This window comes from Trichechus manatus, unplaced genomic scaffold, assembly GCF_000243295.1.
Source record: "Trichechus manatus latirostris isolate Lorelei unplaced genomic scaffold, TriManLat1.0 scaffold00057, whole genome shotgun sequence".
Lineage (NCBI taxonomy): Eukaryota > Metazoa > Chordata > Mammalia > Sirenia > Trichechidae > Trichechus > Trichechus manatus.
In genome coordinates, this window is record NW_004443993.1 from 9,397,414 (window position 1) to 9,425,038 (window position 27,625).

The 27,625-nt window shown below is 53.4% G+C and overlaps 3 protein-coding genes across 10 annotated transcripts in view; 1 reads left to right on the forward strand and 2 right to left on the reverse strand.

The window, feature by feature from the left end:
• Positions 1–58: 58 nt before the first annotated feature.
• On the reverse strand, positions 59–2,986 carry HSD11B1L (hydroxysteroid 11-beta dehydrogenase 1 like). Of its 2 annotated transcripts, XM_004378430.3 has the most exons (7): positions 2,875–2,986; positions 2,656–2,786; positions 1,926–2,037; positions 1,529–1,620; positions 1,257–1,350; positions 949–1,114; positions 59–855 (listed from the first exon to the last, which is right to left on the reverse strand). In XM_004378430.3, exons 1-7 carry the CDS (start codon positions 2,945–2,947, stop codon positions 660–662), a joined length of 864 nt encoding a protein of 287 aa, XP_004378487.1. In that variant the 5' UTR covers positions 2,948–2,986; the 3' UTR covers positions 59–659. The 2 variants fall into 2 exon arrangements, with proteins under 2 accessions (XP_004378487.1, XP_004378488.1); XM_004378431.3 differs by lacking the exons at positions 1,926–2,037; positions 2,656–2,786 and having other exon boundaries at positions 2,875–2,947.
• On the forward strand, positions 1,275–6,844 carry MICOS13 (mitochondrial contact site and cristae organizing system subunit 13). Of its 2 annotated transcripts, XM_023733267.1 has the most exons (5): positions 1,275–1,328; positions 4,547–4,928; positions 5,563–5,740; positions 5,917–5,968; positions 6,543–6,844. In XM_023733267.1, the coding sequence occupies exons 2-5, from the start codon at positions 4,900–4,902 to the stop codon at positions 6,650–6,652; spliced, it is 369 nt and encodes a 122-aa protein (XP_023589035.1). In that variant the 5' UTR covers positions 1,275–1,328; positions 4,547–4,899; the 3' UTR covers positions 6,653–6,844. The 2 variants fall into 2 exon arrangements, with proteins under 2 accessions (XP_023589035.1, XP_004378684.1); XM_004378627.2 differs by lacking the exon at positions 1,275–1,328 and having other exon boundaries at positions 4,340–4,928.
• A 4,940-nt stretch (positions 6,845–11,784) lies between these two features.
• SAFB (scaffold attachment factor B) overlaps positions 11,785–27,625 on the reverse strand; it is a 36,698-nt gene continuing 20,857 nt past the window's right edge. For 2 of the 6 annotated variants that reach the window (XM_012556169.2, XM_023733268.1), the window contains 15 exons: positions 26,794–27,313; positions 26,093–26,142; positions 25,191–25,285; positions 23,136–23,285; positions 22,955–23,037; positions 22,455–22,594; positions 22,183–22,271; positions 20,255–20,361; positions 18,968–19,258; positions 18,391–18,528; positions 18,119–18,161; positions 13,440–13,558; positions 12,856–12,962; positions 12,460–12,526; positions 11,785–12,107 (listed from right to left, as the gene is read on the reverse strand). In XM_012556169.2, the coding sequence (XP_012411623.1) occupies positions 11,978–12,107; positions 12,460–12,526; positions 12,856–12,962; positions 13,440–13,558; positions 18,119–18,161; positions 18,391–18,528; positions 18,968–19,258; positions 20,255–20,361; positions 22,183–22,271; positions 22,455–22,594; positions 22,955–23,037; positions 23,136–23,285; positions 25,191–25,285; positions 26,093–26,142; positions 26,794–27,313 (2,129 nt within the window). In that variant the 3' untranslated portion in view covers positions 11,785–11,977. Of the gene's footprint in view, positions 12,108–12,241; positions 12,527–12,855; positions 12,963–13,439; positions 13,559–18,118; positions 18,162–18,390; positions 18,529–18,967; positions 19,259–20,254; positions 20,362–22,182; positions 22,272–22,454; positions 22,595–22,954; positions 23,038–23,135; positions 23,286–25,190; positions 25,286–26,092; positions 26,143–26,793; positions 27,314–27,625 lie in introns of those variants that run through there. The other 4 variants (XM_023733270.1, XM_023733269.1, XM_004378432.2 and 1 more) reach the window with 4 other exon arrangements.

Sequence of the window (27,625 nt, forward strand, 5' to 3'; positions counted from 1 at the left end):
GGTACACCCTCCAGGCCAAATTGGAAGCACAGAAGGAATTTGAACAACAGATACGCAAAGGAAAGGAGGATTTTTATTAGAAAACAGGAAGCTGGGCCCAGCCCAGGAGAATACACTCTCCCTCCTCGTCCTCCAACCCCGGCCATCAGGTGGACAGGAGAGAAGCTCCCCGGGGATGTCACAGGCACAGAGATGTAGCTTAGGGGAGCTGGCAGGGGCTGGGGGCTGCTTCAAGGTGAATAGAAGGAACAAATCAGGGACTTGGCAGTTCTTGTGCGAGCTGGAGAGAGCCCCAGAGATGGCCTGGGTGGTGGTGACCTGAATGATGTGGCCAGGGACCTAGACTAACTCACGTCACCTCTCCGAGCCTCAGTTTTCTCATCTGCAAATGGAATCAAAGCATCCTCAATGACAGTGGGAAAAAACGATTAAGGCTTTTGAACTCCCTGACAAGCACAGCACGGGGTCCGAGCGCACACGCTCAGAGCTGTTGCGATTGATTCCAACGCTGGCAGTTTCCTTCGGAGTTTCTTTTCTGTCTGGATGAATCCACTTGGGCTCTGGCCAGTCTCTCAAAGGTGTCGCCGTCTGTGTCCCGGTCCCAGGGACGGTTTGGTGGAGCTCCCTCTCGGAAGATGAGGAGCGCCACGCTTGGGAGCTCAGGCAGCCGCTGCGGCCGTCACGTTGAGCTCCTGGCGGATGAACCAGGCCCGCGGGCGCGGCAGCCAACCCGGAAGCAGACACAGCAGGTGGAAGCGCCGCGGGTAGAAGACGCCAGAGGCGCGCGTGGCGCCCCCTCGGACCACGGCCAGGGCTGCCTTGGGCCCCGGAGCCGCCCGGGCCCTCGTGACGCCCCTAGGGACGGGAGGGCGCGGTGGCGGACTGCGGCTGGGGCTGGACGGCCCCCGCAGTCCCGGGCCGGGCCCAGCCGCCCCCGCCCGGCCTCACCTGACTCCCTCGGCGGCCGAGGCGCGATCCCGGAGGCCCAGGATGCACATGGTGACTGCCACGTTCACGTCCTGCACGTCCAGTTCCCGCCGCAAGGAGCCGAAGAAACCGTCCAGCGCAAACTTGGCCGCCGAGTAGGGGGCGGAGAACGAGGCAGGCACGCGACCTAGGGGCGCGGCATGGACGGGGTTGACAGGCTACACGCTGCTCCTCCTCCTCCAGGAAGCCTTCCCGCCTGCGGCCCCCCAGGATGAGTAATCACTCCCTCCCAAAATCCCTCCCCAAGAACCGGACCCATGCGTACGCACCGAGCAGCGAGGACACCACCACCAGGGAGCCCTTACTGTCCGTCAGGCTCGGCAACGCCAAGGAAGTCAGCTGTACGTAGCTCAGAAAATTCACCTGGAGGAGGCAGGCAGGGGCGGGGCCTAGGATAGCAGGGGCGGGCCCCAGAACCCCAAAGGGGCAAGGTCCTAGGCAGGGAAGGGCGGGGCCAGAGGATTGGGAAGGGCGTGTTCCCGGACGGGAGGGCGGACCAGGGTCGTGGGGGTGGACCAGGGCCGCGACGGGGGCCGAGCACCTGCATGAGCCAGCGCGTCCCCTGGGCGCTGCGGGCCCGCGTGCCGGCCGGGGTGGCGCCGATGTGATTCAGCACGAGGTAGTCCAGCCCGCCTGGCCCAGAGAGGCCGGTTAGTCCGGGGCCAGCCCCCGAGACCCAGCTCCCTGGATGCAGTGAGCTCTGCCCCAGTAACGTCCCTTGTGCTTGGGGAGGCCCCGCTCCGGAACCTATTCCCTGAATCCCGTAAGGCTTCGTCCCTGGTCCAAGGAGGCCCAGTCCGGTGTCCCGACCCCTGGATCCAGCGAGGTTCCGCCCTTAGCCACGCCCGACCCCATAAGTGCTCGCCCCCAGGACGACGGTAACTGCCACACCCCCACCCGTTCATGTCCTGCCCCAAGGCCTAGGCCCCGCCCCTCACCCAGCATCTCCAGTGCAAACTGCACCACGCGCTGAGGCGCCTCAGGGGAGGCCATGTCCGCAGCGATGTAGAAGACCTTGGGGGCGCCCAGCTTCCGGCAGTTCCCTACCACCTGGGGGAGGGGGGCAGAGCTGCCCGTGGGCTCCTCCACCTCAGCTGCTCCCTCTCTATCTACCGGCCGCGTTGGGTCCCCAGACTGAAGCCCCCTCCCCTAGTGTGAGCCTCGGGTCCCACTCAACATTGTCCCCAAAGCTTTAGCACTGAGGTCGTAAACTGGAGGCCCCTGGGCCAGAATGACCTGCTGACGTTTTGTTCGATCAATTACCAACATTTAAAACTCGGGAGATTTCACATCCATCTCCAGAGTTCTGGCTTCTCTTGAAAATTTGGAAGGTTTGTTCCCAAGAGCCACAAGTTCGCTTGGGACAATGGGCTGTTGCTAACAAGGACCGGCCCACCTTCCTCTTGAGAACACGGGCTTTAGGTGGCTGTTGGACGTTACCAATACTCCCCTTTATTGCTTTACACTCACTGCCTTATTGAATCAACACATCACCACAACCCACGAAAAGAAACTTTTATTGTCTCTAATTTGCAAACGAGGAAACAGAGGCTCAGAGAGGTTAAGCAACTTGCCCAAGGTCACACAGTAAGCCTGGATGGGTGTAGGAATTCAAGCCCAGGCTCTCTTTTGCATCCCACCCCCACACCGACCAATGGGGTGGCTCACCTTCTGCACAAGGGCCTCGGTGTGGCCGGTGAGCACCAGGTGGGCGCCCAGGCGGGCGTAGTGATAAGCCAGCTCCTCGCCAATGCCAGCACTGGCCCCTGTCAGCAGCACACGGGCTCCCTGGAGGCTGGCTGGCAGTGGGCAGGGGTGGTCAGCCTTCAGGGTGGACAGGACAGCAGGCCCAGTGCCTCCTCACCTCCCCTAGCCCTGGGCACTCACCTGGGTCAAAGTTGTCATCCCAATAATAGGCGAAGAACAGGGCCCCGAGCCCCGTGAGGAGCAGCACCTTCATGGCCCTCACTGGGCCTCCAGTGAGCCAAGGGAAGCCGGCACGGGCCTGGTCCACAGCCACACCCGTTTCCCCAGGTGCACCTTTGTTCAATGAGCATTTGGTGATGGCCTTGGACTTGTCCTCTTCTCTACATCTCCATGGCCACCACCTGGTCCCAGCCACCATCACGGCTCACCTGAACCACTGCACCAGCCTCTTCCCGGTCCAGAGCCTCCTCCCTTCACCCAGCAGCTGGATCACATCTTGTCCCAACCCTGCTGAAAATCTTCCCCTTTCATTTAGGATAAAACTCCGACTCCTCAATGGCCAAAGAGGTCCTGCATGGACCAGCTCCTCCCCGCCCCCTTGCTCATTCTGTTCAACCACACCACCATGCTACCCCAGGGCTTTTGCACTGGCTGTTCCCGCTACCTAGAATGCTTTCCCCATGCATATGCAAATGGTTGCTCCCTAATCTCCTAGAATTATTTTCAAGGGGGCTTCCCTTCCTAAATGGAGCCCTGGTGACACAGTTTGAATCCACCAGCCGCTCCTTGGAAACCCTATGGGCCAGTTCTATCTACTCTGTCCTTGTAGGGTCGCTATGAGTCGCAATGGACTCGATGGTAATATGTTTTCCCTTTCTAAAGCAGCCCCTTCCTCAACATTTGTCATCACCAGAAATTATTTCGATAATTTGGTACGTGTTCACTGCCAAAAGAAATCAAACCGCGCTCTTCTTGCTCCACCCTCCCAGGGCTCCCCACTGCCCTTGGACGAGGCCAGGCTCCTCACCTCAGCCCACGAAGCCCAGTGGGTCTGGCCCCTGCCCACCTGTCCAACATCCTGGCCACTACTCTTCTATCCGAATCTTTCCGTTCTCAGAAAAGGGAACTCCTCACCCTTTGAATGCGCTCCCACCTCTCCCTGCTTCCAGGGAAGTCCATGAAGCCCATCAGCTCCCCCCACCCCCTGCCCTCACCACAGGAGCCCCACGGGGTAGGTGGGGTGGTGGAATGGATGAACGGATGGATGACTAAAGCAGCTCTAAAGAATGGGGGCACCTGATCCTCGCACAATCCATAGGGTCCTTAACCTCGCCGGGCCTCAGTTTCCCCTCTGGACAAACGGGGCGTGCGACCCGCTGCGCACCTCCAACTGCGCACTCACCCACTCGGGCCTCAGTTGCCCCCGCCGTCCTGCCCGGCTCGGGTCCCAGCCTGGGAATCGCGAGCACGACCCTCCCTCCAGCCTCCCTTTCGCGCCGCTTCAGCTCGAGCACCCGACCACTACCCCTCCCGCAGGGCCGGAGTCACGTGAGTCCTAACCCGTCCTGGAGAGGCCCGGCCGGGGGCACTCCGCGCCAGACGTTGTCGGGGCAACGGCCTCGGTCCTGGCTCTCCCACTCCCGGCGGCAGCCCCGGCCCCGCCCACTGGGCTGAGGCCCAACACCCGTTGTGAATCACGTGACTTCGGGCCCGCCTCCGTCGAACTATGCCGCCATCGCGTTGCCGTGACAACCTCCTGCTAGGCGCTCTCCCCTAGGCTTGGGTCCTCAGTACCCCGCGCGGGCGCGGGTTGAGTCTTACGAGCCGCAGCATCTCCTTCGGTCACCCTTAGGCCTCTCCAGACGTCCGATACCTCTCTGCTCTTGCGCTGCCAGGGCCCAGCCGAACTGGACTACATTTCCCAGGAGACTTCGCGGCCAGGTGAGACTTTCGACCGCTCTACGGGGCGCTACATTTCCCAGCAGCTTTGCGGCATCCTGGGCTGTGAAGAGTACATTTCCTACCAGCACTTCGCGGTGTGACTGCAACCGTTCTCTGGCGTCTTCGAGGTAGGAAGTCTCCGCCTCTGACTCCCGGAGGCCTTTGCGGGTGGCAAGAGAGACTACCCCTCCCAGAGGCCTCTGCGGCGCCTCAACCGGAAGTGTCGGGCGAGCCGAGTGTCCTTGCGCGTGGAGTGGAGCGATCATGGTGGCCAGGGTGTGGTCGCTGATGAGGTGCGTGGGACCACCGGGCGGGTCCCGGATCCCAGAGAAAGTCCCTTCCTGCGGGCACCACCCCCTCCGGTTTGGTCCAGATCTGCTCTTCGCTTCCCGTAGTGTCAGGCCTTCGTAGCCCAAATAGGGAAACTGAGGCTAGGCGGGGCGGGCTTCCCGAAGCCGCCCAAGCGCCTCCCATCTACCTTCCAGCGAGCCCACAGGGTTCACTGTAGCCGAGACCCCTCCGATCCTCAGTTGTCTCCGCTGTAAAACGAGAATACCCAGGGATCCTTCCACACACGTTTATCTTGCGCGCAGCGTGTGACGTGCAGGAAGCGCTCGGGAACACTTAGAAGCCCCCTCCCTGGGCTGGAGGGCAGAATGCCTTCACTGTCGCCTCCTCTCCGCGAGACGTTGAGTGACCCATTGCCCGTTTCCGCTTCTCAGTTTACCAATTTATTAAATAGAGTTGAGCATTTTTGTTTGTCACACGGTCAATATTAGGGGGTCTGTGCTTCCCCTGGGTACACGTGTCACCGTCTGGACTCTGATCCCCCGGGAGGGTCCAACTTCTCCCTGTGGGCATGGACCCTCGAGCGTGGGTGGCCAGCGGTGTCCGCTGAGCTTCTGTGGCTCCCGCCTATGTCCGCAGGTTTCTTATCAAGGGCAGCGTGGCAGGGGGCGCAGTCTACCTGGTGTACGACCAGGAACTGCTGGGGCCCAGCGACAAGAGCCAGGCGGCCCTTCGGAAGGCGGAGGAAGTGGTCCCCCCGGCCATGTACCAGTTCAGCCAGTACGTGTGCAAGCAGACGGGCCTGCAGATACCCCAGGTATCCTGGGCTGGAGGGAGGCCAGGGCTGGGCGGGGGGGTCAGCCCTGGGGTCTCCCTGGGCCCCTGTGTGCCCAGGTGGACCTGATTCTGAGGCACATGGTCTTCTCTCTGCCTCTGGACAGAGCTGTTGGGCCCTTCTCTTCTCACCAGCCCCTTCTCTGCCTCTCTTCCCAGCTCTCACCCCCTCTGAAGCTTAACTTTTCCCTCCGAGACTCCTGGAATTCAGGTAGGCCCCTGGGCCCTCTCTTTGGAGGAGTGAGGGGCGGCCTAGCCTAGGCCCCAGATCCTGCGTATGCCGCCATGGGTCTAAAAGAGGAGATGGGATAGAGACTCTGGGGAAGTGGGCGGCAGGGGCTGTGCATTGCCTAGCTAGAATAGGGGCCAAGGATTGGGGTCTGAGCTCGTTATGTGATGTTCCACAAAGCAAGACCCTAACTCCTCTGGCTCCAGGGTGCTACAGATGGTTAAGCGCTGAGCCACTAGCCAGAAGGTTGGCAGTTCAAACCCACCCAGAGGGGCCTCAGAAGAAAAGTCTAGTGATCTGCTTCTGAAAGGTCACAGCCTTGAAAACCCTATGGAGCAGTTTTACTTTGCACACATGGGCTCACCATGAGTCAGAATCAAATAGAGGGCAACTAATAACAAGGCCCTCCTGTGCCTCAGTTTCCCCACCTGGAGCAACAGTGCAGAAAGCAGTGCCTGTAAAAGCCTTTTGAACTTAAGAGTGTCTGGGTCTGAAGGGCCTGGGTGGCTGGGTTGGGAGCCTCACCGGGCAGCTGCCTCCACCCGCTTCCACACAGGTATCCTCACAGTGATGTCAGCACTATCGGTGGCCCCCTCCAAGGCCTACCACTACTCCAAGGCAGGCTGGGACTACGTGAAGGAGCGTGCCAAGGAATATTCCAAGTAGCATGTCAGATGCAGCCCCTGCCCCAGCCAGGATGGGGGCAGGGACGCCACGGACCTGAAGACTCCAGGCTGGGGCCCCTCTGAGCGCAGCTCATGGCCTTGCAGGCCCAATAAAGGACTTCTGAAGTGTTCCCGACTGGCGTGGTGGGCCTGGGACTCCTCGGGTGCTGTTTGGGCCTTGGCCTGGGGAGTCCGGGCAGACAGTGGTGCTCTGGAGACAGTGCTCAGCATTCTGGGAAGGCTGAGAAGGTACTGAGGGTGAGCCCAGGGTGGGGGGCTCGGTTCTTGGTGGGCTGTACTTTGGTGGGGTATTCTGGGAGCTGGGGCACAGGAATCCGTGCCTCCTCCACCCTCGGCCCCAGCTGAGGCTGCTGACTCTCGCTCCTGCTCAGCTGGCTAGTCTACTGCTGCCCTCCTTCCCCTGGTCCCCAGCCCCGTTCCACCCTGTCCCTGGCAACCCTGGGGATTTCTGGAGTGGGCAGGTCTAATGGGCACTGCCATTCGGGGGCCCTGCCCCCCAATACCATCTCCCTAGGAAAGCCCTCCCTAATGCCCCGGCCTACATGCGCTCAGCTGCCGGACCCTGCTCTGGGTCCCGATGGGCCTGGTGAACTGTGTGTGTGTTCACCACTGGGCTGTGGGCCCGTCCGGGTGTCCCTGCTGGGGCTCCAGCACCCAGCCCCAGGGACACCACCGGAAATGTGCTGAAGATGGGAGGGAGCTTGTGCCCCGGAACCAGAGTCCGAGGTCCCAGACGGACAGGGTAGGGGTGGGCTTGGGGGAAGCGGAGACCCCGGTCAGGGAGCCCCACCTGGAATGGAGTCCTCTGCTCCTGATGCTCCTCCAGGTTGGAGCTCACGTGGACCATAAGCCAGGGGCAGCAGGGAGGTGGAGATGAGGGAGCAGACGCCTGGGTGCCTCCCACTGTCTGACCTGGCGCTCGGCTCCCCAGGAGAAACTGGTGCGCCTCCATCTGCTCCAGGGAGGAGTGGGGAGGGCACCCACAGTGACCAGGAGACGCCTGGTCTCCGGGAACACGGTCTCTGGGTAGGTCTCCTGTGTCCAGTGTGCCCCCTGGACCCTTAGTGCCAGCTGTCCGGCTCCCCATCCTCCCTGGGCTTGCTGGGCCTCCGGGCAGGGCGAGCCGCCCTAGGGTGAGGGCAGGATGGGTTGGGGCTGGGGAGCAACCCTGGTCCTTAGTTCTCAGTCCTGCTGAGGAGAGAGCCCGTGCTGGTCATTGCAGCAGCCCAGAGTGTGACCCCCAGCTTGATAGAGGAAGCACAGGTCGGGCTGACCCCAGGAAGGAGCAGGCTCATGGACCCATTTTACAGATGAAGAAACTGGCAAGGCCAGATTCCAAGCCCACTCTCCCCTCCCTGGACACCCACAGACCCTGTGCTGGCCTGGCCCTCACACCCTTTTATCCAGGAAGGGGTTGTACGTGGCCTTTGGGATCCCTGGGCCCTCACGGCTCTCCTGTCATCATGCCGTATACAGAGGGAGTGAGAGACCTGGAGAGGGACAGTGACCTGCCAGGTGTCCCTGTTAGTAGGCAGACCCCACCCCGAAGTACAGTAACTGTTAACGGCACAATATTGGGTTATGTCTTTGTGGTGCCATGTCAAATTCCAGCAAACAGAAAGGGAAACCATCCGTTGCAGCCTGGAGAAGCAGCCACCGCTGGGAGGCTGCTCTCAGCCCTTCTGCCCACCCCACCTCCATCCAGGCACTGTGACCTGCAGCATCCAGGCCCTAGGTCCATGCTTGTCTGCCAGTTGCCACACATGGAATTGGTCCCAGCTGCCACTGCAGCCCAGGGTCAGGGGGCTGCCGGGGACATGGAATTGGGGCTCCAGAAGGGCAGAGATGGTCCCTGGGTGAGCAGGAACAGGTTAGGGAAGCATGTGGCCTTACCCACGGCCACATAATCTCACTGGTAGCATGGGCCAGGGCAGAGATTGCCCATTTTACAGATGATAAAAATTGAGGCCAGAGATGAACAGCAGCCATTTGAGATGACAGCTAGGCAGGGCTAAGTCAGACCAGCCCCAGGTCAGCCTGCAGAGTACAGAGACACCCCAAGCACTTCTTGGGGACCTAGGCCCTGCCCGCTAACCCTGGGGAGGTACAATTTGCCACACTTACTTGGCAAAACTGAGTCATACTCATTTGGACACAGCATCTTTGTATTTAGAGGACGAAATATGGTTCTTCTGGGGCAGGGGTGGGGATGTGTATTTCTTAAGGAACGCTGCTCCAAGCCGTGCCCCAGGGCCGGGGATACACCTGCAGCAGCTCGATGGGATTAGCGTGCCCATCGGAAGCCCCCGCCAGTTTACTGGTTCCCCTGCTGGCACTCACTGCTATCCTGGGTGACTTTCGGGCCCTGTGTATGTGGTGGGGGGAAGAGAGCCCCCCAGAGACTGATGTCCACAGTCACTGCCTACAGCCAGGGGTCAGCCACTGGCTCCCCAAGGCTGCCCTCCTGTCGTCTGCACAGACCCAGCATCAGGCCACGGACCCTCCCTCCCCACAGCTGCCCCCCCATCGTCCGTGCAGACCCAGCGTCAGGCCACGGACCCTCCCTCCCCACATCCACTCAGAACCACTTTCCCGTCCTCTCAAGTCTGTCACCAGAGCCAAGGCCTCCTCCCAGGTTTTCTGGCCGGGCCTGCCCCCTCCAATTTGTCTCCCGAAGTCCCAGTCTGGTCGTGTCACACCCCTGCTCAAAAGCCTTCTGTGGCTCCCCACTGCCCTCCAGCTGAGCCTAGGCTCCTTAGCAGGGCTCTCCAGGCATGCCGAGACCTGCAGCTCCCTGAAGCCAGCCCTCCTCCACAGCACCAGCCCCTGGCCACAACACTCCTGCCCCTGTACCCTGCTGTCTTCTCCCTGCTGGCCCGTGCTCCTCCTGCTCATACTTTAGACACTCCCTCCTCCAGGCAGCCTCCCCTGGCCCCTCATCCCACCCCTGGGCTGAGTCAAGTGCCTCCTCTGGACCTCCACGCCGTTTCCCATCAACTGAGGGCAAACTTTTTCCACCAAAGACCTCTTGGCCCACCTCCGGAGCCGAGGTGGTGGAGGTTTGACCCTGAAACCTAGGTGGTTTTTCCACCCTAGGAAATGAAGACAGCCCTGCCCGCTGTGGTCCCTGCAAGAGTTCTGATTTCCAGATGTTCCCAGGATGGTGCCTTCCTTTTCTTGGAGGACAACAGATGTCTGCAACCAAATGACTCCACTGACCCATGTCCTGCCTGCAGACTGCCAGGAGGCAGACAGCTCTCCTTACTTTCGCCCTGTCTCCATCCCTTTCAGTCTAAGCTGAGGGAATCTGCTGTGGTGGCTGACTAGACCCATCAGTCACAGGATTTCTCTAACAAAAAGATTGTGTAGCCAAGACCTTGAGGACACATTTTTTAGTTTGTACAACAGCATTTCCCAAATTGTTAGGTTCTGTTTTCATTCTGAAGAGTTCATCTCTATTTCTTACCTCTTCCATTTCACTGTCAACAGCAGGGAGAAACCACGATCCCCTTTATCTTACTTAGAAATCTCCTCAGGCAAACAGCCAAGCTCATCACTTCCAAGTTCTACCTTCCACCAAACAGGAGAACGTAATTCAGACAAGTTCTTTGCCACCTTATAGAAAGGGCAGGTTCAACTACACCCACTACAGGGGACACAAGCCATTGCCCAATGAGCCTCCTTGTTCCCTAAAAAAAAACACACATCCCCACCCCAGACCCACAACCAAATTTTGTCCTGTAAAGGTGCTATGAAAACATCCAAGTATGTCTCAGTTTTGGCAAGTGTGCAAGTGGCAATTTTAAGCTGTCACAACATGGACAGGCAGATGTGTTCATGAAGCTCTGAGCACAACAGGGAAACATCTTCTTTAAACGGCCATCAACACGTTATTGGTTAAATAAAACGTCACTCTTACAAAGCAGACCACCTGGGACTTAAGAATGAAGCAGCTCTGGTGTGTTCGGTGCCGTTGATTTTTGACTCAAAGTGACCATGTGACAGAGAACTGCCCTGTAGGGTTTTCAAGGTTGTTATCTTTACAGGAACAGATCACCAGGTCTTTCTCCCACGGAGCCACTGGGTGAGTTTGAACTGCCAACCTTTGTTTAGCAGCCGAGCGCTTAACTGTTGCACCACCAGGGCTCTGTGAAAAAGGTGTGTTGTTCTGTGATGAAATACAAAGTAGGGCATGATCCCATTTTTGTAAATAAAAATCTCTTGTAATCTTGCTGGAAAAACCCCCACCTTTAACACCTTGATGTCCTTCAATGGTTTGTCAGCCTATTTATACACATTTAGATGTAGTGGTATCAGTCAATACATACACAACTGAAAGACACTCATTAAAAACAGATTACTCATGCAATAGCATAGAATTCAAAAGGCTCAAATGTGTGCACAGTGAAAAATAAACCTCCTGTCTCCAGAGCAACAAGGGGCTGTGGGTCCCGAGTCTCCTGGCAGTGGTCGCATGCAGTTGACGGCCCTGTCTGGTGGCTGCCCTGTGCCTCAGCTGCCCGAGGCTCCACACAAGCGAGGTTTCTCAAACGTGTTTCAGGAAGAAAGGAGGATTTGCCTGGTGTAGCAGCTTTGTGCACTCGCTGCTCTTCACAAAGCCTGGAGGAGCCTTGGCATGTTGGCGGAGTGGGGGCACTGGCAGTATGAGGTGCAACACAGCCACAAAGAGCAGGGAAGGGCTGCCAAGCTTTGCTCCAGGCCTCGCACACACAGGGGTTGGGAAGGCGTGCACTGCCTGGAAAGTGCTTCTAGAAACTTCAACCACCCTGTTAACCTGCTGTTCTCAGTCCTCCTCTGAAGAGGGAAAGGTCTCTGGGGGGTGCAGTTTGCTCTGGGCCGCTACCCTACAGGTTGGGGTTTGGAACCCACTCAGCGGCACTGCAAAAGGCCTGGCGATGTGCTTCTGTGACGATTACAGCCAGGAAATCCCTATGGAGCAGTTCTGCTCTGTCACGCAGGGTTGCTAAGAGTCAAAACGAGACTCCACAGCAATAGGTTTGTTCTTTTTTGGCTTCTCTAAAGAGCTGTGCATGGCAACGTTTCGTATTGAGTTTTACAAAGAGGCGGCAATAAAAAAGAGACGAAACTTTAAGTAAAGGGTTATGTGAACAGAAACACATTTATTACAAAAAACCAAAACAAAAAACAAAAACCCAAATTCACATTGTATTGAGCTACAGTATGGCAGCAGATAAAAAAAAAATTTATTTTTACACAGTTTAAGAGAATTCCTAACAGAACAGATTCTGGTGGCCACAGGGCAGGGACACAGGGTTGAAAAGCATTAGTAGCGGCGAGTGAAGCGGGCTTCGTTAGGTCTGTTCCCTCGAGTCTGGCCTCCAAATCCTCCTTGCATCCCGCCGCGCGGCATCACGTGGCCCCGGGAGGCTCCACCGGGGGCAAAGCTGCCCCGCCTAGGAACAAATTCAAATTCTTTGTCCATGAAGCCCTCCCACTGCGCGGGCCACCTGTCCCAAATCGCACTTGTTCAATGGGATGGGCCACGCCTGCCGGGGACGGGCAGGTACTCTTTCTCGACTCTTGTCCCGCTCTGGAGCAGCGGCATCAGAAGACAGACTCACAACCATCTGAGGAGCAGTGACAGGAACGACCACACATCACAGGTAAGGGGAAGGTAGTACTGGTTGGAAAGACTTGACTGTTTTTAAACTTTCACCAAGTGAAGCCAACATGCAAAGAAGAGATGGGTAAAGGTGGAGAGGTGAAGCATCAAGGGAAAGAGTACGCGCCGACAAAGCACCTTACCCCGACATCCCTCCCCGGCTCATCATGTGGCCTGGCCCAGAGTGGCCAGACATGCTTCTTTCGCCACCTGGAAAACAAGAGACGCTTTTTCACATTGGGCACTGGCGGGCGTTTGCAGTGCAGCAACACAGATGCGGCCCACTCGAATATCCCTCGGGAGACACTGGTTGTGTCTCCTGAGTCATGGAGTGGGGACAGACGGACACCCACTGCACTAGGCCTGTGACAGACCCCAGCAAATCATGACCAAGCCCCCAGGAGCGGTGGGTGGCTGGCAATGGGAGCACTCATGCTGCCCTCACGGAGCTGGACAACCAGCAGAGGGACGGCCCCTGCCGTGGCCGCCTCCATCCTTCTAACAGACAAGCGCTACTCAGCCGAGAAACAGCTCCTTACCTTGCCACCTCTTGTGGTCCCTGTCAATCATGCCTCCCTCGGCACCGCCCTGCCATGCACGGTCATCCTCCAGTCTTCGGCTGTGGTCCCCCCAGTCACGTCTGCCCCTTGGAAGAAAAACCTCTCTGATTTGGATTGCCCCATCCTGGGGTTTCATTAGAACAACACTGAGGGACTGCTGCCCGCCCCATCCCATTGGGTCATAGGGCTGCAGCGAGCATGGATTGGCCTGCCGCTCCCTACACCCGGTCCTTTACTTGTGGTGCGGGGAAGCCACTCTCTGCTCTGTCTCTCGAGGCAGAGAAGAGGCTCAAAGGGGTGATCTGCACAGACTCCTTCAACAGCTCCCAGCCTGCCGCCTGCCATACCAAGAAAGGGACCTCAAAGAAGCCCGGATACACTGCACCCCTGCCCGTGGCCCTGGCCTAACTCCAGCTCTCTGGAATTCCCAACAGAGGAGCCCACAGCTGGGTGTGGTTGGGAACGTTCTCATCCTGGAGACTGGGTGCTCCACTCAACTGACTTTCAGCTGACTATGGGCAAAGTCCAGGGCTGGCCCTGCAATGTGCGGGATGGACACAAACCTGGGAGGGGGAGGCAGACCCCTGCCTTCACTCATCCTCTTGTCGGAGCCGTAGCCGCCCCATCCATCGCGGGAGTCCCGGCCATGGCGCTCTGGTCCTCCATGGCGCTCAGGGTAGTGCTGGGTGTTAAAGGAGCCAGAACAGAAAGGAAACTTCAGTATCAACCCCTGGGTCCCAGGGCCTTTCAGACAACAAGCTAACAAAGATCACTACAACAAACTCAGGCAAACGTGTGCGAAGGTCAGGAGAAAGTGCCGACACACACTCTGCACACAGTCCTTTGTGCAGGTAAGTCCTGCCTCTCACAGGCCGTTTCATCTCATGACACACATGTGCATCCCTGAAGTCTGCTGGCCAGAAAGGCCACTCCCTGGGCTCACACCTGGGAGAAAGAAGGCACTCAAAGGCATTGCAGAGCAGATGAAAGAAATTAGGGCTGAGATTCAACCTAACGAGAAGGCCTTTGGACACGTAAAGGTCCAGCCTGCAAACCTGTACTGTGTGAACTGCAAATAGTTTTATTTCTTCCTCCACAGCAAAGGAAATAATACACTGTCACATATAACCCCGACTCTCCCACCACCAACCCATGGTCCTGTTTCTTTATTTCATAAATTTAATAACTATCCAATGACCATATCTGTAATGTCCTAATTCGTAAAAACTTAATAACTTTACATTATGTAAGACCACTATTATAAGAGCTCAAGAAAAGGTTTAAATACAGAAAACATTCTTGGATGGTTAGGAGGGTAGAGAGAGAGGGAGAAGGGTATTCACTAGCTAGACAGTAGACAAGAATTATCTTAGGTGAAGTGGGAAGGACAGCACACACTAGAAGAGAAGTCAGCACAACCGGACTAAACCAAAGCTAAGAAGTTTCCTGAATACAACCAAACACTTCAAGGGACAGAGTAGCAGCGGGGTGGGGGTCTGGGGACCATGCTTTCAGGGGGACATCTAGGTCAATTGATATAACAAAGTTTATTAAGAAAATGTTCTGTATCCCACTTTGGTGAGTTGGCATCTGGGGTCTTAAAAGCTTACAAGCGGCCATCTAAGATGCATCAATTGGTCCCAATAACCTGGAGTAAAGGAGAATGAAGAACACCAAAGACACAAGGAAAATACTAGCCCAAGAGACAGAAAGGGCCACATAAACCAGAGACTCCATCAGCCTGAGGCCAGAAGAACTAGATGGTGCCCGGCTACCATCAATGACCACCCTGACAGGGAACACAACAGAGCGTCCCTGACGGAGAGGGAGAAAAGTGGGGTGCAGAACTCAAATTCTAGTAAAAAGACAGTCTTAATGCTTTGATTGAGACTGGAGGGACTCCAGAAGACATGGCCCTCAGGCTGTTAGCCCAAAACGAAAACCATTCCCGAGGCCAACTCTTCAGACAAAGATTAGACTGGACTATAGACATAAAATGATGCTCGTGAAAAGTGTGCTTCTTAGTTCAAGTAGATACATGAGACTAAATGGGCAGCTCCTGTCTAGAGGCGAGATGAGACGGCAGAGAGGGTCAGGAGCTGGTTGAATGGACATGGGAAATCGGGTGGAAAGGACTGTGCTGTCACAGTATAGAGAGAGCAACTAGTGTCACATAACGTGTGTATAAATGTTCGTATGAGAGATTAACTTGAATTGTTAACTTTTACTTAAAGTACAATGAAAAAAAGTTAATAAGCAATGTTACTGGTAAGCCTCGATATATGCAGTAAAAGCTGTTAAGTATTACCTTCCTCAAATTTTATTTTATTTTTTTTTGGCGGGGGGTGGGTATGGGTAAGTAAAGGAGCCTTGGTGGCACAGCGGTTAAGCACTCAGCTGCTAACTGAAAGGTCAGCAGTTTGAACCCACCAGCAGCTCTGCAGGAGAAAGATCTGGCAATCTGCTCCCATAAAAACTACAGCCTAGGAAACCCTATGGGCAGTCCTACTCTGTCACATGGGTCACTATGAGTCGCAATCGACTCAATGGCACACAACGTAGATAAATAACCAACTAATTTTTCTTAAATATTTAATCAAATTTACCCTTCCATTCCAACCATTTCCAAGTTAAACAGTCACAGTGCCAAGATTCTCAGAAGACTCTGCTGGGCACCCCAACCGAGGCCCAGCATCTTGTTCTTGCTTCGCAGGACCCAGGACACCTGCCTGAGAGCTGAAGGGCAAGCCGCCCCTTGGCCAGCTCCACCACTTGCTACCAGTGCTAATTTGACAGAAGGATTTAAAAAAAAAAATCAAGCTTCTTGCTCTAAGGAAAGCCATTTGAAATGAAAGCTCACTTCTTTTAAGGCACAAAGTCCCTCGATGGTGCAAACAGTTAAGCGCTCGGCTACAAACAAAAAGAGGTTCAAGTTCACTCAGAGGCACCTTGGAAGAAAGGCCTGGTGACCTACTTCTGAAAGATCAGTCACTGAAAAACCTATGGAGTACAGCTCTACTCTGACACACATGGGGTCTCCACAGGTTGTAATCAACTAAACTGACTTGACAGTAACTGGTTGGGTTCTTTTTGGTTTTCTTTTAAGGCTGAGGTTAACCACCACCCAAGGTGTGTTTCTGCTTACTGGAAGAACTTTCAAGTTCGACTTTTATGGAGTATGGTGAGCTGGCCTAGGCTCCTCGGGCCTCTTTCACTGTTTTTCCACACACAATTTTCAGCCTCTGGGTTTTGCCCCAGAACCATATTCTAAGTGAGAAGAAACAGAAAGGAGCCCTGCTAGTGGGTCCTCCTCTGCGGCCTTCTCCACGCAGTCCTGGCCCACATTTATCATCCCCATCAAACGGCGAGAGCTCCTCACGGGCAGGCGGACCGTGACTTCTTAAATGCTCACAACCCGTGTGAGGCAGGTCCTAGTGCTGCCTGTCTCCCTGGGCTACTGTTCCCAGATGTGAGCTTGGACACCTCCCTCAACACAGTGAAAAAGGCAGGTTACTGTTACAAGACAGACAAGATATGGCACTGCTCCTTCCATTGCTGTGGATTCGATTCCGACTCACAGCGACTCTATAGCTAGACAGAGTAGAACAGCGCCATAGGGTTTCCAAGGAGCAGCTAGTGGATTTGAACTGCCAACCTTCTGGTCAGCAGCCTGACCTCTTAACCACTGCACCACCAGGGCTCCAATGTTACAAAACGGACAAGATGTAGCACTGTTCCTTCAAGGAGCAATGTCACAGCTACCAAATGTTTAAAAAGATGTTTGTAAATGGATTCCTACAATAATAATTCTATAAACAATCTATCAGGCCCACTAATTTTTAAATAAAAATTACAGCTCACCACTTTAGACAGTGTCATTTAATTTTTGGTGAAGAGAAAAATTTAAGAATCAAATAATGATATTTTGTTAACTGCCAACAGCTTCAAATACAAGCCTGAGCAGGCTAGTACTGACTGAAAAATAAGGAAGTCAGACTTTGCAAGACCCAGTTCTTCAACTAAGAGTCTGCTTCTCTCTCCCCACAGGATTTTAAAATTTAGCCAGCGGTTTCTATCCAGCCATCCCGTGACAGTCAGGCCCCAGTGCTCCAGGCTGGGCTTCCTCTTTTCCATGACTATTTTCCTGATGGTCAGGCATCAACCACCTGCCGTTTTGAGGCAGCACTAATGACTTATTTACGACTGTGTTATGTGGGGAAAAGACTAAACTTCCTTTCCGTTTTAGGAGAGTATTATCTAGTAAGTGTGCAATTTGTTTCAAGTACTTTCCATATGCACGTGTGTCACATATACACTCGACCCGCCGGAGGAGGAGACAAAAAACAAACTCATTCCTGCTGGGTCGATTCCAAATCACAGCAACGCCACAGGAGAGCAGAACTGCCCCACAGGGTTTCTGAGGAGCGGCTGGTGGATTTGAACTGCCAACCATTTGGTCAGCAGCCATAACACTGAACCACTGTGCTGCCAGGGCTCCAGGAGTTACTGTAAAGCTAGAGAAAACAGGCTCACCAGGAGCGGTGGAGCCAGGACTGGAGCCCAAGGAAAGGACCTACTTCAGGGACAGCAACTCAGCCGTAACAATGACCTGACCACAGTCTGCCCTCTTTCCTCCCAAATTTTCAAGCAAACCCACTAGAGATCCAAGATGCTTTGGGAAAACCCTCAATCTAAATGTTACACAAGAGGAGAGAACTCCACATCCTAGTATGTGAATTCTGCAGCATGAAGGGGTGTCGGCCAGGGAGGAGCTGTTCCAAGGCCAAGCTGGGCCCTGGGGTGACCAAATGCACCCTTATTTGCAATGCCTCAAATACACACAGGTGAAGACCCCGGGACACACACGGTGACCACCAGCCTAAATGCTGGCTTCCAGGGGGCGCTGCAAGCATAGAACTCCACAACACAAAGATACTGTATCCACCTTGGATGTTTGGGATCACAGTGGGTGCTTTCCAATGGAGCCAGGTAAAAGTCACCAGAAGGCTCTCTACCACTTCAATACCAGTGCAGTTAGTTACTAAAGCATACAGAACTTCGGGGTCCAGGCCAAAAATTTGGCTTCTGCTTTGATGGACAACCAACATCCAACACAAATAACCTAAATTCTCATCTCGCAAGCACACTTCCTCTAAGACTCAAAGAGGAGTAGAAAACGCATGCAGAGAAAAAGAGAATCAATTCTATGAGAAAGTGGAGCTACCGTTGTAGCCTGACTTACCTGTCCTTCTCTTTCTCCCATCATTGACCTTGAACCTTCTCTCCTGAAATAGGTCATTTAAAATCAGACATAAGGTGAGAAAGAGGTTTGTGATACAGGCAGGCAGATCAGACCCCAAAAGGAAAAGAACCATTCCCAATGGAACCCAGGTCACCCCCACACCTGCTTTGGCTCTCACGGCCCAGGAAGGCCATGGTGAGCTCTCAGTCATTCAGAACGAATGAGGAAAAGACACTAGCCTCCATGGGCAGGGCCGCTGGGGGCTGACTGACCTGTCCACTGAGTGGTCAGGGTAGCGGCCGCGGTCCCGGTGGTCGAAGTCATGGAAGCGCTCCTGGCGGCTGAAGTCAGAATGGTAGCGGTCATCCAGAGCAGCCCGCTTGGCTTCTGGCCAATAGGCATCGTCTCGTCTGCAAAGGGTACACATGTATTTTAAAGAAAGGGATAAACGCATTTCTCCACCCCGAGATCACTCTGTGGGACGTGGTGAACTAACCCCCAAACTGCCCTTGGCTCTTAGCACTTCACAGAATGAAAAGGGACTGATGTGAATTACATTTACCAAGAAAGAATGTGCTTTGCTGTAGGAGCAACAAGAGGCTGGGAAGAAGGACGAGTGATCTGCTCTGGCCCTAGTGATACAATGACTTGATGTCCTACTGTATCATCCCTGCCACCCCTCCCGCCTCCCACTGTAGGAGAGTCTGGTTACCCTAACAGGAAAGCAGGTCAGTGAAGCAGCAGCCCCATGTGCACACCTGGCCCTTAGACAACAATCTCGTGAATGAGTGACTGGGGTCTGTAACACATGGACCACCTGGGGGCCGCCGCGAGGAGGGGCTCACTCACCGGCCGTCCACGTCGTAGGGCCGCCGCCCCCCGGGCCGTCGCTCCTGCTCATAACGCAGCTCCTGCTGGCGCCGCAGCTCCTCACGCTCGCGGTGGATGCGCTCCTGTTCCTTGCGGCGCTCGTGCTCCACGTGCATGCGCTCCCGCTCCAGCCGCTCCCGCTCCCAGCGCTCCCGTTCCAGACGCTGCCGCTGGAAGGCCAGCTTCTCTCGGGCGATCTCCAGCCGCTCGCGCTCCTCCCGCTCCCACTGGGCCTGCATGCGCTGCTCCCGCTCACTGCGCTCGCGCACCCTGCGGGACAAGGGCAGCAGCTGGAGGCATCCCTGTGGCAGCGGTGCCACTGGATGCACCCAGCTGGGTGGGCAGAGGTGCCACTGGATGCACCCAGCTGGGTGGGCAGAGGTCGGGTCTGGGACCCGGACCCTGGTCCCCACCCCACAGAACACTGCTGAAACGCAGACCGTGGGGGACCTCCACCCGAAGAACCACATGCTCCAGGGGTATAATATGAACTGGGCTTCATTTCCTAAACTTCTTTCTCGAATTCAACATCTGAGTTCATGAAACAATTTTTAAAAATAGGAAAAAGAACATGATTTTCACCACAGTTAAGTCTAAACTGCACATTTTTTTTTCCTGAACCACAAACTTTCACTTAATCATTGTGAAACGGAGCTCATCCACTGCTGTTGAGTTGATTCTGACTCACAGTAACCCTACAGGACAGAACAGAACTGCCCCATAGGGTTTCCTAGGCTGTAATCTTTGCAGAAGCAGACTGCCACATCTTCCTCCCACAGAGCGGCTGGTGGGTTCAAACTGAACTTTTGGTTAACAGCTGAGCACTTAACCACTGCACCACCAGGGCTCCTAGAAATGAGGCTAATGCACTAGAATTGGAATCTTTTGACGATGCCTGTAACTCAGGTAAATCCAACACCAAGAGAAGGCCTGAAGCAGCTGAGAGGCAGGGAAGGGCAGGCCACAAGCAGGGGGCTGCTGCCTGCATTTACTGGTAAAATCCCAATTTGGTGCACTTCTTCTAGCCTTTACCCTTTGTCTCTTTGTCTCTGGAACAGAGAATACAGCTGCCAGTTTGTCTGCCTTTGATCTGCTGCCTATACGTTCACACACGTGTATCTGTACCAGCAAAAACATACGACCCTGCCTTGTTTTGTACGTGTCTGTGCATTTTGGACAAAAACAGTTGACACCAGTACTCCCTGCAGAGGGCACAGTCACAACCAGAGTCAAGGGAAATCATCAAACCCGTGGACCCCGACTCACCTACGGGACTCTGAGTCTCTTGACTTTCGAGGCTCTTTTACTTTATCAAAAGACACAACAGATCGCTTCTCTCTGCTGGCTGATTTGCGATCCTGGCTCTTGGAAGCCTGGTTCATCAGAGAACATTAAAAAGTTAAGGCAGACAGAAAACAACAACAAAACAAAACAAACTGGTTGCCATGAAGTCAATTCTGACTTAGGGCAACCCTGCAGAACTATGTTCCGTAATGTTGTCAAGACTTTTCAGAAGCAGACTGCCAGGCCCTTCTTCCGAGGAAACTCTGGGCGGGTATGAACCGCCAACCTTTCAGTTAGGAGTAAAGCGCTTAACTAACTATGCCACCCAGGGACTCCAGAAATAAACGAGGTATGCCCACGTCTGGGTATCAAATGGGAAAATCCTAGATGATGACTAACTTTTAACAAAACCATCAAATAATGAGATGTTTACTGAGAGCTTATCTGACCTCTCAAGAAACTTCATGACTGGAAGTCACAGGGGTCCATCAACATCTGATGCTAAAATATGATCTATCAAGCACGTTCAATAGGGACAAAACAGACGTGAGAATTCTCCCCAAGAATTTTTACAAGAGCAAAACTAAGTTTTTTCAAAAAACATTTTCTACACTTTACTATTTTGATGATCTTTGCATGATATATTACCAGCATCAAAAATAAATTCCTTACTTTTGTCCTTTTCCTTCACAATTAAATATGCAGTAAGTGCCCGATCGAGGCCACTGTGGGTGCGTCTGACAATTTCCTTGTGTCCTGCCTACGTTGAGTCTGTGAGATCGACCCATCTCAGCCCTGACAAATGTACCTTCGTTTGTCCATTTTCCAATCATATTTTATAAAACAAGGGTAAAATGCTACAACATAATGAAATATTTGCACAAACAGAGCAGGCCTGAGGCTGCTATTTCTAGAAGGGCTTGCTGGCAAGCTTGACCCCGGTCTGGCAGGTGCCTGGGAATGTGGCTCTCGGCACGTTCCTAATTACTAGTCACTGGTAAGGGTGACTCCCTGTGCCTCAACTGTGTGGAACAGCTACTTTCCTTCTGGGAGCTTGGAGTTTTGCCAGGCAGAGGGTGTCTACATGATCAGACCCGAGACAAAACCCCAGGGTGCCAAGCCTCCAACGGCGTCCCTGGAAAGAAACTTCACCTGCACGCTCCATCATTCTCACTGCTGTGTGACGCTCAGAGGAAGGAAAGTGCACGAGGAAGCCTGCCGGTGGATACCCAGACCCGCCTGGGCACCCTTACTGCGTCACAGCGCAACTCGCAGCCACGAGCACAACCATATCCTGTCCTGTGAGTCCTTCTATAGGAATGTCTTACATGGGGTGGTCTTGGGGACCCTGACCCATATCTACCAATTATTGTAAGGTTATCGAAAGTTGAAGTTAGGAAAATCAACCACTGCCCATGTAATGGCAAACAGAGTGAAGTAGTAAGTCACCTGCAGCAGGGAGGGACTACTCTGTGGAAAACAGTGAGGGGGGTCTGCAAGGAGACTGAGTGTGGCACTGGGCCAAGTGGGGACTCAGCTTAGAGCACAGGCTGGACAGGCTGGCTGGGGTCACCAGTGTGGGCCAGGCTTAGGAGGAATAACAGAGAGCTGCTGGGATTTTCTGGGCAAGTAACAAAAAGAATATAGCAGGGTGGGCTGCTATATTTGAATTTTAAAAATCAGCTTGAGAAAATAAAAAGAAGCAATTACTAGCAGAGCAAAGTACGAAAAAAACTTTCTCATTTTTAAAGCTCCAGATTGCTACATTTTCGAAAATGCAGAAAGCATTTCTCAAATTAAGATCAAGAATGCCCTAAAACATGCACAGAAACATAAATGAGAAAACTGTAAAAACGGACAATGAGAAAAAAACAAAGTGAAATTCCTAAGTTAGGAAAATGAAGCCTTACTCTCTCTTTGGATCCAGATGTTTTCACACTGATGACAGGCACACCTTTAGACTTATCCATGACTACAGTCCGCTCGGTTCCACGACTTCCTACAGGAAGAAGAGTCCGTCTAAAGTAAGACGTGATAAACACTCAAGGGGAGGAGGGAGGGATACTGTATAGAAAATTAAGTCTAGTCTGTTTTGCCAACTGATCACGGCCCTTCAACAAAGCACACGGGCTAGGAAGAGATGCGAACCGAGGCCCCATGTGCCCATCAGTTGGTTGGCTACCTGACTTTGTGGTTCGAGATCGCTCTGAGGGGCCGGATTTCTGACCATCTGGATCTTTACCCTTTTCTCCACTTCCGTCTTCACCCTTTTTGGCATCATCTTTCCTGTCGGCTTTATCGTCCCTCTTAAGGTGTGCAGATCTGCAAAGAACACCAGGACACAGACGTCTGTCAGATAAGGTGCTAAGGGAACAAGCTAGCCACAACTGGACTCTGGAAATGAGTACTAAGTGACAAGGCAGCAGTCTCGCTGGCATCAGCAGGGGCGAGGAAGCACCAGGATGGCCCGGCCTGAATGCATGAGTGGCCCTAGGAGAGGGACCGCAGGAAGGAAGCCCTCTCCAACACCGGGTGGTCAAGGCCTCCAACAAAAGGTGCAAGAGTGTTGGCCTGCACTTGCCTTCCCCATCTATGGACAACCTGACTGGAGTCAGTGTCGAAAGAAAAGGATGACCTTGGCCCCAAGCCCCCGCCCTTGAGCTCCACCAGGAAGAGCAGTACCTGTCACTGTTGCTCGACTTGTCCTTTTTCCCCTCGCTCTCTCTCTTGTCAGAGGTTTTCTTTCCAGCAGGCTCATTTTTTGCCTGAAATTACATTGATGGGGGAACAAGAGAATCAGAGGGTAAAGTATTAGCTGGTTTTCTAAAGCTGGCAATACCCCAGGAAGAAAACGGCCACCTACTTTTTCTACTGAGATCATCCTCCCGTGGAGCTCAGTTTTGTGCAGGTGGTTGATGCATTTTGTGGCCTCTTCTGCCGTGGACATGGTGACAAAACCGTAACAGCGAGCTCCAGGGCTCCGGGCATTTGTCACAACCTTGGCACCCACCACCTCAAAGAAAGCAAACCAGCGTGGCTCAGACACCAAGCCGACATAGCCCCTGAAACCCAAAACTTAACACGCAGGGCACTGAGGTGGACGGTGCTGCGTCCTCCCCAGGATGAGGGCTGGCAGGGAAATCCCACCACCGGGTGCCGACAAGGGGCAGATACAGACTGGAGAGAGAACGCCACTGCCTTACTGCTACTACCCTTTGGGGCTTCACAGCTCTCCTTCCACTGTCTGGTAACCATGCACGACTCTGGGTTACTCTAAGGGGCCAGGACAGCGGTGGGGAGTAGTGGAGAGGAACGCAGAATGAAAGGCGAAGTTCTATCAGCATTTAAAAACAAAAAACCCGTAAAGAAGTGATAGAAAATAAACAGCTAGCCACGAAATGTGAATGGTAACTACCAAGACACATCTCCAGATAGAGGTGGATTATCAGGACAGGTCTGTAAACAGTTCCCTGGAGGAAAGAATCCACTGGCCTATTAATAACAAAATTCAATGAGATACTCAAGTATGACAGGTGCTTACTTCTCATGCTGCTTAATTTAATTCGCCCACCAAGTCCAGTAAGTAGAAAGTAGGACCTGCCTTTCCTGGGTAGAGGCCCCGCAGCTCAGGAGAGGGCCTCTGGGAGCAGTGATGGAGCCAGTGCAGTACTCACTATGCTGAACTGAGGCTTAGACCCAAAGAAGGGTCTTGGAGTGGTCTGCCCGTCACATAACCCTTGTGAAGCTTGCACTCTACCCCAAGGCCCTCCATGTCCCTGAGAACTGGCTTTGGCAGTGAAGCCCTCCGTGGAATCGGGAAGGGGCTCTGGCTGTAGACAGTGTGAGGGTGCTCCCAGCCACCGCCTTGTTTTAGGAGAAGCCCAGGCAGGTGGTCAGTCATTTCTACAATCATATTGAGTCTTCTCTTGGTGGCTCTCAAACATCAACACTGTGGTAAAGACTGCTGGTTTTCTCTATTATGATTTGCTGAGCCTGTGCTATGAGCAAGGGCCTGTGTTAACCGCTCTTACTTCAGTACTTCCCAAAAGTGGACTCTGAGACAAGGAGCCCTGGATCTAGAAATTTATTTGGGAAGAAATCCCAGTGAGCGCAAGGGAAGGCAAAAAGGAAGGAAGAGACAGGAGGAAAACCAATCCAGGTGCCTTTAGAGCAGACAACTGCTGCAGGCCCCTGGGATGGCGAGGCTGGGGCATTGTCCACACCTACTACCCCTCACTGGCTGGGGAGGCAAGAGAGGCAGGTGGTCAAGAGGGGAAGAACAGAACTGCCCCAGCTGTGGGAGAAGGCAGGTGGGCTGAGGGGCTATGGGGCTCAAGAGCTCTGCTATAGCTACCCACGTGATCTTTATGGATCCCCACTACCTCCAGGCAGCAACCTTGAGAAAGCCCAGCTTTAGAGAGGAGGTTTAGATAGACATGAGTGCCAGGAGGGAGTGGCTGAGCTGGCGTCTGTAGCTGCCCAGAGCGTCTGAGCCTGGCCTGTTCTCAGCTGCTAGCTGCAGTGCCACTCAGGCTCTTCAGTCTGTAATCAGCATGGCTCCCAACCGTGCTGACCAGCACCTGCTGCTCTCCTGCCACCCTCCCTGGGTGCTAAGTCCTAGACACCCAGAAACATCCAGAAGCCTTCGACAGTAAGTGGTGGCTTGGGGGCTGGGCAGGCATGTAGCAAGGGGAGAAATGCAAAGCAGCCCCCACTCTGGAGCTTACACGCACACCTCTCACCTCCACCTGTGGAGGGGCAGGCCCTCCTCAGGCCCTCAACGAACACGTGCTTGAAGAAGGGCCTGGTGTCATTCAAAGCACTCATTCCAGAAGGGGACAACCATCTGCATGTAAACAGTATATGTGATATTGGCTTAACAATATCTTCTTCTCCAGAAAAGCCCTGGCTGTCTTACCTTTCCGTATTTGCTGAAAAGATTCTTCAAATCTGTAGCTCTGGTGGTAGAAGAAAGTCCACTAACCCAGAAATTTCTACCACAACTGCTACGACCTAATGCGAGAGAAACTTTTGGTCAACAACACAGCAGCTGAGAGATCCTGAGCCTCTAAGAAGGTCCATTCCCCACCAGACACACTGCCCACTTGTCCCCAGATGCCAGCAGCACTTGAAGCTAAGTGGGCCTGAGGCAGGACTACTGCCCTCACACGACCTCTGCAGGTGCACCCCAGGCCCAACGGGACCGCCAGAAATGCCAGTTACAATGGTAAGTCAAGGGCTTTAGGACCATCTGAGGTGTCCTCAGAAAGCCACCCAAAAGGCATCACATTCCCATGTGCCAGGCTGCTGTTTCAAAGCAAACAGATGCCTGCCTTCTCCTTCTGTGGCATGCGCCTCTGCCCCACATTTTTATTCCTTTTAGAACCCTGATTAAAAAGGAATTTTGACCACAAAAACTACCTTCATTAGTGACTTTAATCAAAAGGTAAGGTGTCAATAAATTCCATATACCAGATAACCCCGAAACATCTGAAACCAGAAGCATTTTGCTATCTAATGCCATTGTCATTTAGGCTGAGAAATTCGCAAATAAGAGGGTCACTGAGCATGGAGGAACTCAAAGCCCTCCACAAAAAGCAAGTTTCCGAATCCAGTCTATACGTTAATTCTCAGGGACTGGCTTGCTCCTACGATACGGAACCTGCAGAGTTAACCACAGACAGAGCAAGGAAGACTTCATGAAAGATCCACGGGGAACATCTGGGTAAGAAATGCTGTTGGCCATGAGCAGGAATCAAACAGCCTACTGCATCCAAGGGCAAACATGCTTTGAGGGACTGGGGACTTCATAGGACTTACCCTTTTCCTCTTTAGAAAGCCGTTTTGTATCCGAGTCATCTTCGCCAGAACTAGAGACAAAACATAATGTCACTCCAAAAAGAAGACGTGTAGGGAAAACCAAACTCAGAATTACAAAGTATGTGCTAAGGTTGCAAAAAACCAAAAACCAAACCCATTGTCACTAAGTCAAATTCTGACTCAGCAACCCTACAGAACAGAGTAGAACTGCCCCACAGGGTTTCCAAAGCTGTAAATCTTTACGGAAGCAGACTGCCACATCTTTCTCCCGCGGAGCAGCTGGCAGGTTTGAACCACCCACCTTTTGGTTAGCAGGTGACCGCTTAACCACTGTGCCACCAGGGCTCCTTTGAAGTTGCATACCTACCGAAATTTAGTTCTGAAAAAAAATGATACCCAGACAAACTTGTATTGGAAATCTGACCTAGCCATAAGATTTCAGACCCATAGGAGTTAAATTAATTCTGCTGGGCTAAAGATAATTAGGAAGAATTAAAGAAAACAACCATGACAGGTTGAGAAAAGAAAAAAAAGATTATGTAATCAGCTTAAAACACACAAAGAGAAATAAAACATTCTTTAGAAGTTAACTACAGCAGCATCAGTCTGGCTGGCCAATTGCAGAAAAACAGCTTATGTGTGTCATTAAATGATCAATGAAAAGGAGATAGCGTCTGGTCTAAAACTGAGAAAAAACAAACCTCATTTTCTGATCAGCGCCCTCACTGGTTGAGGACTCTTTAGGAGCCGCAGGGACTTCATTACAAGCTTCAAAATCAAACTTCTTCACGTCTTCTTTGCTATCTCTGGGCTCAGGGCTTGAGGCTTCCCGGGGCGCTTCTGCCACCTCCTCGCCAGAGGCGTCCGCGTCCTCTGCGGCTTGACTACTCTGCTCAACTGGCTTCTCTAGCCCTACAGGCTCACAGTCCGTCCTCTCGCCATCGCCTGTCTGCTCCACCGGCTCCCTTTTCACTACCGCTAACAGGCTGTCTGCCTTGCTCCACTGAGCGTGTGTTGACTCGCTGGCCAAATCTAAATCACCCTCCTCCTGCTCCTCCTCCGGATGAGCGCTGTCAAAAAGGTCCTCTTCCTCCGCGAGCTTTCTGTCTGGCCCCACGCTACTTGTTTCCTGTGCAAATGGCTGCTCCAGCTCGGAACCTTCTTCTTTTCCTGGCTCAGATTTACAAGTTTCCCCCAAAATGTCGAGTATTTTCTCATTTTCTACGGATTTAACAGGAATAGAATGGCACAAGGTTTAATGACCAGGGAAATAAAGCAATCACAAATGCGGAACTGGCACGGCTGCCACACTAACATGAAGAGAAGGGCTAACTACACAGAGATTGGAAAACCCGAGGGTACAAAAAGTTACCTGCTCCGACTACCTGCACGCCAACCGACTACTGCATTAAGCCTCTACGCTACAGGGAAGAGACAAGCATCCCAGAGATTTAACCCCCAAAACCTTCTGGCTGATTCTTGACAGTCTTCATTCTGTCGTCGTTTCTATATGACTCTTCCAAATTTAGCTTC

Bases quoted from the DNA above. Each gene is read 5' to 3' on its own strand.
- HSD11B1L (XM_004378430.3), bottom strand. From the start codon at position 2,947: ATGAAGGTGCTGCTCCTCACGGGGCTCGGGGCCCTGTTCTTCGCCTAT. The intron at 1,351-1,528 runs GTGCTCGGCCCC...TGCCTCCTCCAG, and splicing joins GGACGCGCTGGCTCATGCAG to GTGAATTTTCTGAGCTACGT. The intron at 856-948 runs GTGAGGCCGGGC...TCCCGTCCCTAG, and splicing joins TCGGCCGCCGAGGGAGTCAG to GGGCGTCACGAGGGCCCGGG.
- MICOS13 (XM_023733267.1), top strand. From the start codon at position 4,900: ATGGTGGCCAGGGTGTGGTCGCTGATGAG. The intron at 4,929-5,562 runs GTGCGTGGGACC...CTATGTCCGCAG, and splicing joins AGGGTGTGGTCGCTGATGAG to GTTTCTTATCAAGGGCAGCG. The intron at 5,741-5,916 runs GTATCCTGGGCT...CTCTCTTCCCAG, and splicing joins CGGGCCTGCAGATACCCCAG to CTCTCACCCCCTCTGAAGCT.